Here is a 13,321-nt window from a genome sequence, read left to right on the forward strand (position 1 = left end):
TCCGCATGCTGCCCCCAACAGCCCTACTGTTAAATTTGTTGATTCTTAAAATTTAGGTACTCAACTAGTGACAGCAGAACCCTCAAGGTTCTCTGATGAATCAACAAGAGCTCAGTTTTGCTGTGTTCATACCTGTTTATATCTGGCTGTCAAGTTTAGGTCTAGGGGAAATTCGGAGAGTTTAATGTTAGAGGAAGAATTACAACTCCCCTTTTGCTAATCAAAAGGGTAACAGGCACAGGTTGGTTCTGAAGTTGGCAAATCGGCCTGCCACAGTCACCCTAAATAAAAGCATGCAGCGACCACGTGGGAAGCAGGTGGCAAAGGCCCTTGGCCCCTTCACTGGAGCATCATCACTTGCATCATTCCCGTCGCGGGTGGTCTTGGCACCGCGCTTCGTGAGCAGTTAACTCCCCACAGAGCCGCAAAGGACCGGCCAAGTAAAGCGGCCGCCCGGGTGATGGAGCAGAGGCACCGGGGCGGTCAAGAGCCGTACCCCATCCCTAATTCCGAAAAACAGACCACTACGTCCGGGGGTGCCTGAAGCGCATAGGGCACCCGGCTCCTCGGGCTTCCCCTCCGCGCCCCCACCTGTAGGGCGGCATCCCCAAAGCTCCTTCTTGCCCAAGTGTTTAGGAAACTCTCAACGGAAACTCAGAGGCCAAGGAATGTGACGGGCGATCATAAATATGCAGAACAGATGGAGCCCAGATAGCAGACGCATGGAACCAGGGATCGCGGGGGTCGGGGATCTGGAGCCGGGCTCTCGCTGCCGCGGCCGAGCGGGCGGTGCCAAGACCGGGCAGGCGGCGCCGGCGCACTTCGGGCACCTAGACTGCAAAAGAGGCCCCGGACGGGTGGCCGGACACCTCGCAGACGGCGGGCAGCGGCTGCAGCGATCGCCGCCCCGGGGCTCCTCCGCCGAGCCTCCGTCCGCCTCCGCGCCCAGCCCGCTACCTCCCGGCCCCCGACCCCAGCCCCGGAGGCGGCTGCTGTCGCCGGCCGCGCGGCCTAGCTGCATGGAGCCTGGCGCGGTGTCCCGGACAGCCGAGCCCTCCACGGCGCGGGAAGCGACCGCGCGCCATGCTGAAGGCAGGAAGAAGATGGCGGCGGCCGTGGCGGCTGCGACGGCGGCGGCGGCCTCCCACGCGCAGCTGACGCCAATGGTGCGCGCCGGCCGGCGAGCCGCGGATGGCGGCGGCGGCGGTAGCGGTAGCGGCAGCGGCCCAGGCTCCGGCGAGGGGCGGGGCGAGGCTGGGAGGGGGCCGGCCGGAGGCGGAGGCCGGGTCGGAGGCTGGAGGGAGGCGGCGGCGACAGTTTGTTGTGCTCGGAACATGGCGGGCGTCGGCGGTGCGGCCGCCCCGGGAGAAGGCAGCGGTGGCGGCGGCGCGGATGGCCCGGAGCGGGACAGCCGCGGTGAGGCGGAGCAGCCGGGAGGCGGCAGCGGTGGCCACGGGCCCCCGCCGGCGCCTCAGCACACGGAGACGCTGGGCTTTTACGAGAGCGACCGGCGGCGGGAGCGGCGCCGCAGCCGCGCAGGTGAGGCGAGCGGGCGGGCGGCGCTAGGCCGCGCACAGGGCGCCGAGGACGGTGGGGAGCGTCGTGCGATCCCGTGCCCCTGCCCGCGGCCGCAGCTGCCTCCCGGGCCAGCCGGGCTGTGGGTGCGCGAGCCGCCGCGGCTCCTGGAGCTCCATGGCTCGGCAGCCGATGACAGCTCGTCGGGCGGGGTCGGCGCGCGGCACCGGGGTCCCCGTGGCACACGCCGGGCCAGGTGTGTCCGAGAGACCGCGCGGCGGTCCGGGAAGTTCGTCCCGGGTCGGCTGACCGCTTTTGAAAGGTCCTTCAGAAAGACCCCCGGCTCTGCTCACGCCCGGTACCGTTGGCGAGCACCTCCTACGTCGCAGGCAGCCCCAGACTGAGAAGCTCAAGGCTGATTTCTTAATTACTTTCGTGCCAAGGTGACTTTTTCATTGTGTATTTTAAGCGAACTTGAGCCATAGAAACCTGTTAACTTGCCCTCCAAATACGTGTTCCTCAACCGCAGCTATCAATGTGCTAATGACCGTGAAGTTCAGTACTTTGCCCAGAACAGAAACACGTAGAAACAGCTCTTCAGAACGTTACCTGTGAACTTTTCCTAAACGGAAACTTAAGCCTCTTAAAAAAGAATACATAAATAAATAAATAACGGTTGTATAGGAAAAGATGCCTTTGTGAATCCTACTCTCAACGACCAATTTTTTTTTTTAAAGATTTTATTTGTTTATTTGACAGAGAGAGAGAGATCACGAGTAGGCAGAGAGGCAGGCAGAGAGAGAAGAGGAAGCAGGCTCCCTGCAGAGCAGAGAGCCCGATGTGGGGCTCCATCCCAGGACCCTGAGACCACGACCTGAGCGAAGGCAGCGGCTTAATCCACTGAGCCACCCAGGCGCCCCTCAACGACCAATTTTAAGCATGTTGCTAGAATACTATTTTTTTTAAATGTGGGATCCCCTTTTTAAAATTTAAGCTGCATTTGTATTCATACTGTAGTTGTATATTAGGCTTAAAAGAAAAAGATTTTGAGATACATGTTTCATTGAGTATAGTGATCACATTTACATTTTTATGTAATTCTGTTTTAAACGGCAGCTGAGCTATAACTCCATTAAATTTCTTCCCCCAAAACTGCTGCTGGTGGGCAGTAGGGGCTCCATTCGCTGTTATTTCCTTCAGTTTCTGCAAATGAATGTTAATTCCTAAGGCTTACAACATCATTGATTGTACTTGAGGATTGAAAATGTAGGAGTACCTAAACACCAGGAGGTTGATCAGGTGAGATCCTGTGACTTGCTAATTCTCAGAAATAGACACAGGTTAGATTTTGAAGAGGTCTGTATCTTTGAAAAATTAAGTACAGACTGTGCCTTGTTCAGTCTGTTTCAATTAACCACTTAAAAATGCTCAACTCTGTTTGGTTTACTTGTCAGTTAAATACTTGCTTTCAAGAGTATTTACTTTCTTAACTGGCAGGATCTAAGTAAGACAGTATTAAATCTCTCAGCGGACTGTTTAGTGACTTAGACTTGAACCTTAAAGACGCTCTGATGCAAATGGAAACAAGGGTGGCCAGGTTTCACTACAATGGCTTTAAAATATATCTGAGTTTCACAAAGCCAATATTATAAAAGCCTTTTTGGTTGTTGTTTGTATACACAGAAAATGAAGTAGTCAGGAGCCTTTCGATTAGCACAAATGTTAGGTTTTTGGAATAACCCCATCACCCATTGCCTGGCCCTTCCTGAGATGGGTCTGAGTATCTGGTACCATGGACCTCCTCATACTTCACACCACACACGCATTCTTCATCAACATGAGTTCATGAGCATGGTTTACTTAACCTGTTGGAAGTTGGACTTTTAACCTAGTTGCAGAAAGTCTTTATCCGGAAGACACTTCCAGCTTTAGTTGTTGGGGTGGCTCTCATTGTTTCCCTAATTCCATCAGTCTTGTGTGAGGAGAGATGACCGTGGCAGCTCTTGGGGATCAAGACTTAGGTAAGAATTTCAGGAATATTTCAGCTGGGGTCACCAGCCAGTGTTGTACCATGTGGGCCCCAGGTGTGTCTGCTCTGCTAGTCATACAGCTCTTGCCCCTGCTGGTATCCACCTTCTAACTCTGATGCCACATTGGTTGGAGATTAGAACTCTTTCAGCCATTCTTAAACACCCAAGCTGCTAAGCGGCTCTGCTTCACTTTGCTGTTCTAGCATTTCCCCTTTCTACTGCTCTGTAACCTTTTCCTCCTCCCTAGAGCAAAGTTTAGAAAACTGTTCCCTAGGGACTGGCCTGGGCAGGAGGGCCTTTGAGTGGCACCACCTAGTGTCATGTGGGAAGCATTTCTCCCTGAATCAAATGTCTTCCAAAGCTCTGTGCTTATACTTAAGGTATTAATTGTCCATTTAAAAAATTCTCTGTGTGTGTGTGTGTGTAGTTGACACACAGTGTTGCATTAGTTTCAGGTGTACAGCAGAGTGATTCAGCAGCTCTAGGTTATGCTATGCTCACCAAAGTGTGGCTACCATCATCACCATACATACCTGTACATTTTTTTAATTCTCATGCTGCCTCTGATACTTTAGTCCTCCTCTCCAGTTTAGGGCAACCTTTGTTTTTCCCTTTGAAAGTCATAATCTTAGCATCTTGCTGACCTAACCATCAGTTAGTTCAAAAGTCCTTGTTATCCTTTCTCCCGAGGAATTTAGGGGTCTTATAGATGTTTGTTGGCTTGTCCCAACAACCTAGGATTCCATGAATGAATATACAATGTGCTTCTCCACATTCCCCATCTAAGTAAAATAATTCAAAACATAGTTTTTGAGGTTAAATTTTTGTTTTATACTTATTTTTGTCCATTTATATGTTTAGAAGATACATATAAATATTCATTTGTGTATGAGCCATTACATATACCATGTACGTGTATCTACATCAAGTGTAAGCTTTCGTTTTGTTTCTCATTTCAAACTCTTTGAATCACTTGCTCCTCTAAACTCTGACTTTGACTTACGTGTAGCCTGGCGGTGGGTTGAAACCGTGGTACTAGTACTTAACACCTTAACATAGTGCGAACTGGATACACCACTCATCATACCTGTTCTCTTCCTCTCTCTCAGAGCGTTCATTGTATTATTCCATTGTTGCCTTATGTGGTCAGTGTTCTTGGACTTTGGGTAGAGTGCAGAGGTACAGATCCATCTCTTCTATCTTCTTTTGTTCCTACTCTTAAAAATACTACCATAAAATCTTTAAAAAAAAATAATAATAAGGTTGCCTGAGTGGCTTAGTTGGTTATGCAACTGCTTTTGGCTCAGGTCATGATCCGGGAGTCTCAGGATCAAGTCCCGCATCGGGCTCCCAGCTCCACGGGGAGTCTGCTTCTCCCTCTGACCTTCTCTCTCATGCTCTCTCTCTCACTCTTTCTCTCTCTCTCTCAAATAAATAAATAAAATCATTAAAAAAAATACCACCAACTTATATTGTCCTTTTTGACGTAAGCTCAGATCATAAGTATGTATTACCATAGTTTTGTACTCGTTCCCCACTTTACCTGTCTGTAAAAGTTCTAAGGGGGAGAGTTCCTGTATAGCCGTGTTCCCATTTAGGAATCTACAACTAGCAAGTCAACTTTGAACTAAGAATTAGGCAATCTGTTCTTGGCTTGGTTGGGTTGTTAAATTGCTCTTAGATTCTGTGCTTGCTTAGACCACTTGCCTAATTTCTTTGGCTCTGTTGTGACTCCACTACTAAATGGTTCAGTATCTGAGTACCTAAGTTGACTCTAGTACCCGTGAAGACTTAACAGTAGAAGAATTGGTGTAAAATAAGCATCGTACCTACCAGTGAGGATAAAACAATACCTATATGTAGGTGTTGGAATATGCGTAGGGATAGGTGTTGCTTGTGAAACAAAAGAGCTTAAAGTAAGGTTGTGGGTGAACAGTATTGTGTCTGATTTCAACACTGCTGTGGGGCCTGTGCTTTTCCTTTTGTTTAAAAGGAGCTTACACTAGAGCTTACACTTGTTATCCATCTCTTTTTTTGCTTTTCTCTTTCTTTCCCCATTTTAGACGTCTTGCTTTACCTCTGTGAGGGAATGAGCAGAGGCAGGAGGAAAGCCTAAACCCCAAAAAGCCAACTGAGCTCCTTTTTATAGTTCCCACAAATGACTTCGAGTGGGACAAAGGTTTTAACTGTTCATATTGTCTACACCCTATTTTTTGTGTAATTGAAATTTTAAGTTCTTACTACAATTAATTTATTTTTATTAGAATACTTTTTCATTTAATTGGTCCTTATCCTCCATAGAATATGGTTAGCCCTGTGGCCCCAAACTTATCCTATGGATGATTAAAGGCTGCTATTCTGAAATTATACTCTAGTCATTAATTTCTCACTTACAATGGGAAGTAACAACTGTAAAACTGACTGGGAAGTTACTTGGAGTAACCACAACCCTGAGATAGGTAAGATAAAACTACCTTCTCTTTGACACACTATTGCTCTGCTTTTAAAACTCTCACTTGCTTTATTTAATTAGTACATGTAAATTAAACAAGCGGTGAAGTTATTCATTTTGGTCTTTGACCTGGAAATATTCTGGCTTTTTAAAATGTTTAACTTCATCCTAGTTTACCCTCCAAAATTCATCCCTGGCTGCTCCTTTGCGGCCCAGTTTGAAGAATGCTTGGGTGAAACAGGTCTTTGGAAAGACTATAGCATTGACTGTCAGATTATTGACATTCTGATCCCATTTTTAGTCCTTAACCCTGTAGTCTTGCTACCTTTGAAAGAGTCGTTACTCCTTGTGTCCCGTTTTCCATCTATAAATGTATAAATTCATGAATATTCTACTTACCTACATGAGACTATTTAGAAGCATTTTGAGGGTGTTAAAACCTTGAGTGGTACCTTTACCATTATTTGACTTAGGAAGATAGAATCACTATTGTATTGATTTCTAATTTGCCTTGTACAGAGATGTACCTCTATGTTTGTGTAACAGACTTACATGTAATATTTTTACATAACGTTAGTAAAGTTTATTACCATTTTACATTATTTAAGATTAGAGATTTACATGTTTTATAATATTTTCCTAACAGTTAACCAGTATTACTTTCCAATTTTTTTAATGATCAGTGCTATCTTAAGAAAGATTTATTTAGACATATTACTTAACATTTAAATATATTTATGATTAGTCATTACTTTTAATTAATACTTTTATATCCTGGCTTCTTATTTCTAAACCAAGCTATCCCAGAAGATAATTAAACATAATCTCCTTTTAGGGATGAGGAGGAAGCAATTTATACTGTACTTTTCTCAATTTAAGATACCGGAAGACAGAGTAAAAGATGAATATTGATTAAAAATAATCTGGAGGAACTGATTTGGATGTATGATTGGTATTATTTCCCTTATGTGAAATATTTACAAGTGGCAAAACTTAGTTCTTCTAATGTAGAAGCACTTGTATGTGTTACAAATATTTTTAAAAGACATGCTGACATTTCTTCTTGGTAAGAACTAGATAAATGAGTTAAAATTGGTTGAAAAGTTAAGTCACTGTTCGGAAAATAAACATTTGGATTATTTTATTTGGAAAACAAGGACAGATGTTTGGTATAACAAGTGAGAGCGACTTTTACAAGGAAGGAATAAAATGCCACCACAGTAATGAAGAAGTTAAAGTGGACTTAGCAGAATGCTTGAGGGGTGGCATCCACAGGTGAAAGAACAATATATCCTTCTTAGGTAATTAGCCAGGCAGCTATACCCAAATATCACAGGACAAGTAAGTTCAGACAAACCTGTAGAATGTTAGAGAACACTGTCTAAAACAAAAGAACAAAAACAGTGAACCACAGATACACTTCTGAACAGAAGATTAAGTAGCATCCTACAAAGTATATCTATGGCTAGGAAAGGTGGGAACAGCCAACAGAGCAGCAAGGCTAACTTACTAGCTCAGGCTGCAGGGCAATGTAAGCCCCTTCAACTTCAGTCTGAGTCAAAGGGTTCTTTCTGGTCTGCTAAAGTCAGATTAGGGCTAGGTTATCTTCTCTCGTGTGATTGTTGGGTAGATGCATGCTAATTATGGTGTAGGGGAGAAAGCGCTCTGGACTTGGAGGTCAGAGATCCAGATTCTGTTCCCAATTTGCGTCTTGACCTTTCAGTGACTTTGGACAAATGTCTTAACCTCCAAGATCCTCAGTTTCTTCATTTGTGAAACGTGAATGCTATTATCTGCTTTCTTTAGCTCTCAGAATTGTTGTGAGAATTTTCTGGGGTACTATGTGCAAAATGTTTTTAAGTTGCCTCTTGGAATAAAGTGAAAGTATCCTAATCCTTTAAGCAGGGCCAGTTTTATAGGAGTGGGGGAGAAGGTAAGATAAAGTTTCCAAAATACTTTGTCCCCTGAAGCTTGGTTCTTTTGTTAATATTGCTTTAATGTATCTTTAAAAAAAAAAAAAAAAACTCATTCCCTAGCCCATCAGTATGGTGTTAATTGTATGCAGGCACTTCTCTCAGATTCAGGCCTCACTGGGGACTGGACATTGTGAAGATCAGGATTTGTGGTGCCTGCTTCCAAACAGCTCATGAGCTGGTACGGGAGCCAACCAGTTAACAATGTTAACTTCATAGAAGTAAACCCAGGGTGCTATATGTGAAATACAGAGAAAGAGGAAGATTGGGGGGGTGGTGATCCCAGTTTTCGAGAAATACATACTGGCCTGTTTACAAAAGCACTTGAGACAATGATGGGCAAAATAATCTAGTGCCACATGCACCCCAGTGTTTATAGCACCAGTGTCCACAAGAGCCAAAGTATGGAAGGAACCCAGATGTCCATTGACAGATGAATAGATAAAGATGTGTGTGTGTGTGTGTGTGAGAGAGAGAGAGAGAGAGAGAGATGGAATATTGCTCAGCCACCAAAAAGAGCAAAATCTTGCCATTTGCCATGATGTGGATGAAACTAGAGGATATTATGCTAATTGAAATAAATCAGAGATAGACAAATACCATATGATTTCACTCATTTGTGGAACTTAAGAAACAAAACAGGTGAACATAGGGGAAGGGAAGGAAAAATAAAATAAGATAAAAACAGAGAGAGAGGCAAACCATAAGAGACTCTTAACTCTAGGAAACAAACAGGGTTGCTGGAAGGGGAGGAGAGTAGGAGGATGGGGTAATTGGGTGATGGGCAGTAAGGAGGACAAGTGATGTGATGAGCACTGGGTTTTATATGCAACTGATGAATCACTAAATTCTGTCCCTGAGACTAATAATACAGTCTGTGTTAACTAAATTGAATTTAATTGAAAAAATAATCCAGTGCCAGATCCAGTGTTTTGAGGATAGACTGCTTGATTTTGAATCATGGCTTTACTGCTTTCTTCCTGTGTGACCTTGGCAACCTCCTTAAGCTCTCTGTCCCTTGGTTTTTTCATCTGCAAAGTAGACCTAACAGTAGACTATGCCTCATAGTTATGAGAGCTGTGCACAAAAAACCTGTTTTTATCATTTTGATTTTTTAAGTGCATACTTTTAAATTTTCCATTGTGGAATTTAAATGGGTGTTTATAACTAAAATTCTTGCATTTCTAGAAGTAGAATCCTCACATAGCACATTTTATATTTGTATTATAGTTAAGACACTTTTGTAGGTTTGTATTATATGACTTGTTTACAGAAAATTAGTTATTAGGTTGGATAGTTTGTTGATTATACTTATTTGCCACATTACTGTTTATTCATGAAAACAGAATTACAGAAGCAGCATCAGTAAACACTAGGGAACCCCCAAAGTAGAATTGAGTAATACCTCAGATCCTCTGAAATTACTAGTAAGGAGTCAAGACCTTGTGTCCTGCTTTGCAGTTGTCTTGTGCTTTCATTACAAATCCTCTTCCTTGGCCATCCTGTGTGGACCCTGGGCAGCTCTTTAAAATGGCTCCAAGCCTCAGTTTTCTCTCCCGTGAAACTGAGATCTATGACTTGAGCAGAATCACAGGACTCATATGTGATAGAGAGGATGCCAGAACCCCATTCTTCTTATTACTAATCCCTGCTTTTCTGAGGGATCATAACAAAACTCTTATTATGGTAAAACTCAGTTAACTGCGTCATCAGGCAAGATGCCACTGTGAAGGATAATTTCTAAGTAAACAAAACAGGGTATAGCTATCTCAGTCTTTTGATTTAATTTGCTGCCTTAAATTTATAATTCTATAAAAACCTGTTTGTATTTCTTTAACACAGTTGACATACTAGCAGGCTGCCCAGCTTCCCTCTCTGCCCTTACTGTGGATAACACCAGCATCCTTGTCCCATACCCCAGGGCACTCACTGGCTGTGCCTGTCAGCATGGCAACCCCCCCCCCCCCCCGTGCTTTTAGTGTGGACATTCGGATACCTGTTGCGTGACCCTTTACAGTCACTTAAACACACACACAGCCTAGAGGCTCCTTATCTTCAGTGGCAGCTGCGTCCATTGAGGCACCATAGTTTGTCACTCTTTTGCTACTCACTCCCAGTCTCAGAAAATTCTGTCTCAGTCACAGGCTGTTTTCTCAAGAATCTGGTGCTCTCTCTGCTTTTGCCACTTCTGATTTCTGATTCTGTTTTTGTTCTCTCTGCTGCTCTCCTCTCTGTGACTTTTTCCTCCTTCTCTGATCCATATAGTCTTTTAGCAAACGTTTGTTGAACACATATGACGTGCTGTACCCTGAGGATGCAAAGTAAAGGACAAAACCAGGCCCAAAAAAGAGTGGTGGGTAGAAGTGCCAGAACACGTAGACACTATGCCAGCCGAGTGGGGAGAGGCTGCATTCTGTCCAGAAAACCTGGGGATGGCTTCACAGAGCAGGCACCTGTGTGTGGTCTCCTAAGGGAAACTGGAAGGAAATTCTTGGTCCAATGAACCGTGTCAACCAACTGTCCTGTTCGCAAGAAATGTAAAGTAGTGTAGCTAGAGAATTGTGACCTAAAGATTCAGCAGAGGCAGGTGTGAGGCATGACTGAAAACATAGCCAGGGGCCAAGTTGTAAGGGATCTGGTGTCACCACCAGGAAGGTGTAGGGCCTGGCCTGCAGGTGACATAGATCACTGAAGGGGGCCCAGAGATGGTCTGTGAGCATGTTGGTTCTGGCTGCCTGGCAGGGTTAGGACTGAAGGGAGGAAAGATTGGAAAAAAGGGCATGAGTCAGGAAGCTTAGGTGGGAACTAGAGGGGGATGAGAAGGACCAAACTAGGATGACATATAGAGAGGGGGTAAGTGAATAAATGTCGCAGACGGCAAGTCAGTGGGGCTTCGTGAGAGGAGGAGGGTAGCCGCAAGCTTCTAACATAGAACTGTGTCACTGGTGGTGCACAAGCTAAAGTCAGGGCTGCAGGAGAGGGTAGATTGTGGGTGAAGATCTTGAGCTCTGTTTGCCAATTCAGGGTAGGGATAGGGGGCCCGGTGGAGTTGCCCAGGAGGCAGCTGAAAATACGGATCCAGGTTCCCGGGGTCAGATATGGTAACTTCAGGGTTCAGATGATGGCTTTAACCTTAGACTATCCAAGGAGAATAGGAAAAAGAGAAGAGGACACACCAGGAAATAACAGCTTTCAAGGATGGCCGGTGTTTCACCGTAACTGGTGCTTTGTTAGGACACAGTGATTGGAACACCGAACTGGCAAACACTTACAGGTCCAGTGGAGGTGGAGGAGCTGCCCAAAACACCCAGGTCCGAAAAGTCGGGCAGTTAGAGAGAGGAGCGCCTGTGTTGGAGGGTGAAACAGGAATCATGGTGAAGTGACCTTTGGGGCTCACTGGTGCTGGTGAGAAGTAGTGTAAGTCAGTCAGTGAAAAGTAGTGTAAGCATGTAAGTAAGAAGTCTGTCCTGCCTTCAGAGAGACCTGCTGCTTCTTAAGTTTTACGTGAAAGGATTGATATTTATGACATATATATTGATACATATCAACTAATCAGAACTTCCTTTGCTTTCTGGAGTACCTGTGTGGCTCAGTCAGTTAAGCTTCTGCCTTCGGCTCTGGTAATGATCCTAGGGTCCTGGGATGGAGCCCCATACTGGGCTCCCTGCTCAGCAGGGAGTCTGCTTCTCCCTTTGCCTCTGTGCTCACACACTCATGCTCTGGCTCATGTAAATAAACAAAATCTTAAAAACACACACATACACACACACACACACCCCTTTGCTTTCTCATTGGAAGACTAAACTGAATAAGAGTGTGTATGTATATATATATATACATTTTTAAAAAAAAATTTATTTATTTGCAAAAGAGAGAACACAAGCAGGGACGTGGGCAGAGGGGGAGGAAAAGGGACAAGTGGACTCCACGCTGAGCAAAGAGCTCTGTGTGGAACTCCATCCCAGGACCCCAAGGTCATGACCTGACCTGACGTCAGACACTTAACCAGCTGAGCCACCCAGGTGCCCCACAAGTATGATTTTTATCTTTCATTGGTTTGGCTCTTCTTGTTTGCAGCTCAGAAGGCTTTCTTTTTCTCCCCTTCGTACAGCAAATCATGTTCTGGATCTAGCCAGCCTGCAATATATTAGAAAATTCCCAATCAAAAATTGTACTCTGTATGGATTTGGTGATACTGAGGCCTTCTAATTGGAATATCTATTAATATGTAAACAATACAGTTTGACTCTGGTGTCCATGGCTTCAACTATAAATGCACTGAGAGCATGATGCTTGTAGTGCATTTGATAATTCGGCCTGCCCAGCATGAGGCTGGAGTGGGTGGAAGTCTGCTTTTCTCTCCGTCTGTTTCAATCCCTAGATAACTCTCATGGTATCTCTAACTCTCCAGAGAGATGACAAATCTGGAATTTAAAGAAATGTATGCATGTGTGTGTGTATTTTTTTGTGTAATATAACCTCTCTACATGAGTAGACCATTTGACCTGATGCTCAGAGAACTAGCCATCTGTTCAGTGCTGGAGGAAGTAAGCTGTTTTAGGCCCACCAGGAGGTAGTAAGTCTCCTTCCAGGTCTCCCTGAGGGCTTTTCAAGGGTGTTTCTGACACTAGATTCTTCCCCATACCTGCAGACTTTAAATCCTGGCACTCACATAAGATGCCCTCCATGAGTCAGTACTCATAAATGAAGTCCACTTTCCCTCTTGGTCATTTTTTGGAGGGAACACCAACACTGGATTTTGTAAAAAGACTGTAAGAGCCAGCTCAGAGCCGAGGACAAATTGAGACCTTTGGTATCCTGACTTCTGGAAGAGGGCTTGACCTGGGGAGTAAAAGTAGGAAGGTAATGGGAATCAGGGGTCCAGAAAAGTCAGTTAGGTGATGGTCTCTCAGAGAAGTGTGACATTTTGGAAGGAGTTGGAACTTTAGCTTCTTATTCCTAAGACTCCAGTTATAGCCAAGGGGAAAGTACTCAACCTCCTTTGGCCTTGTTTTCATTTGAGACAAGATGACTCTGGGTGAATTTGTTTTGGAGGAACAGAGAAAAGAGGGGGACAAATCCAAGGAAAGGGAAGTCTTTCAGATCTTGTTGAGGTTCTACTTCGTATGATTTAGTATGATTATCATCCGTTGGTGAGCCTTCACCTAGAGAACTGTCATTATTTAGATACTTATGCAGGATCTCTGAGGTTGAGGAAAGAAGTATATCAGTATACTCACCCAGGTTGGTTTTTGGACCCGAGCAATGCCTGTTTAGGTGACTTGCGTCTCTTTTAGCATATGTAGAATCATATATATAGGTACAGACATATACATTTATCCATTTTATAT

At 44.7% G+C, this 13,321-nt stretch overlaps 1 protein-coding gene across 1 annotated transcript in view; it reads left to right on the top strand.

The window, feature by feature from the left end:
• Positions 1-523: 523 nt before the first annotated feature.
• TAPT1 (transmembrane anterior posterior transformation 1) overlaps positions 524-13,321 on the top strand; it is a 65,489-nt gene continuing 52,691 nt past the window's right edge. The window contains exon 1 of the mRNA XM_045996837.1: positions 524-1,539. Within this exon, the coding sequence (XP_045852793.1) occupies positions 690-1,539 (850 nt within the window). The 5' untranslated portion in view covers positions 524-689. The remainder of the gene's footprint in view (positions 1,540-13,321) is intronic.

The sequence above is a fragment of the Meles meles genome, chromosome 2 (genome assembly GCF_922984935.1).
Source record: "Meles meles chromosome 2, mMelMel3.1 paternal haplotype, whole genome shotgun sequence".
NCBI classification, from domain to species: Eukaryota; Metazoa; Chordata; class Mammalia; order Carnivora; family Mustelidae; genus Meles; species Meles meles.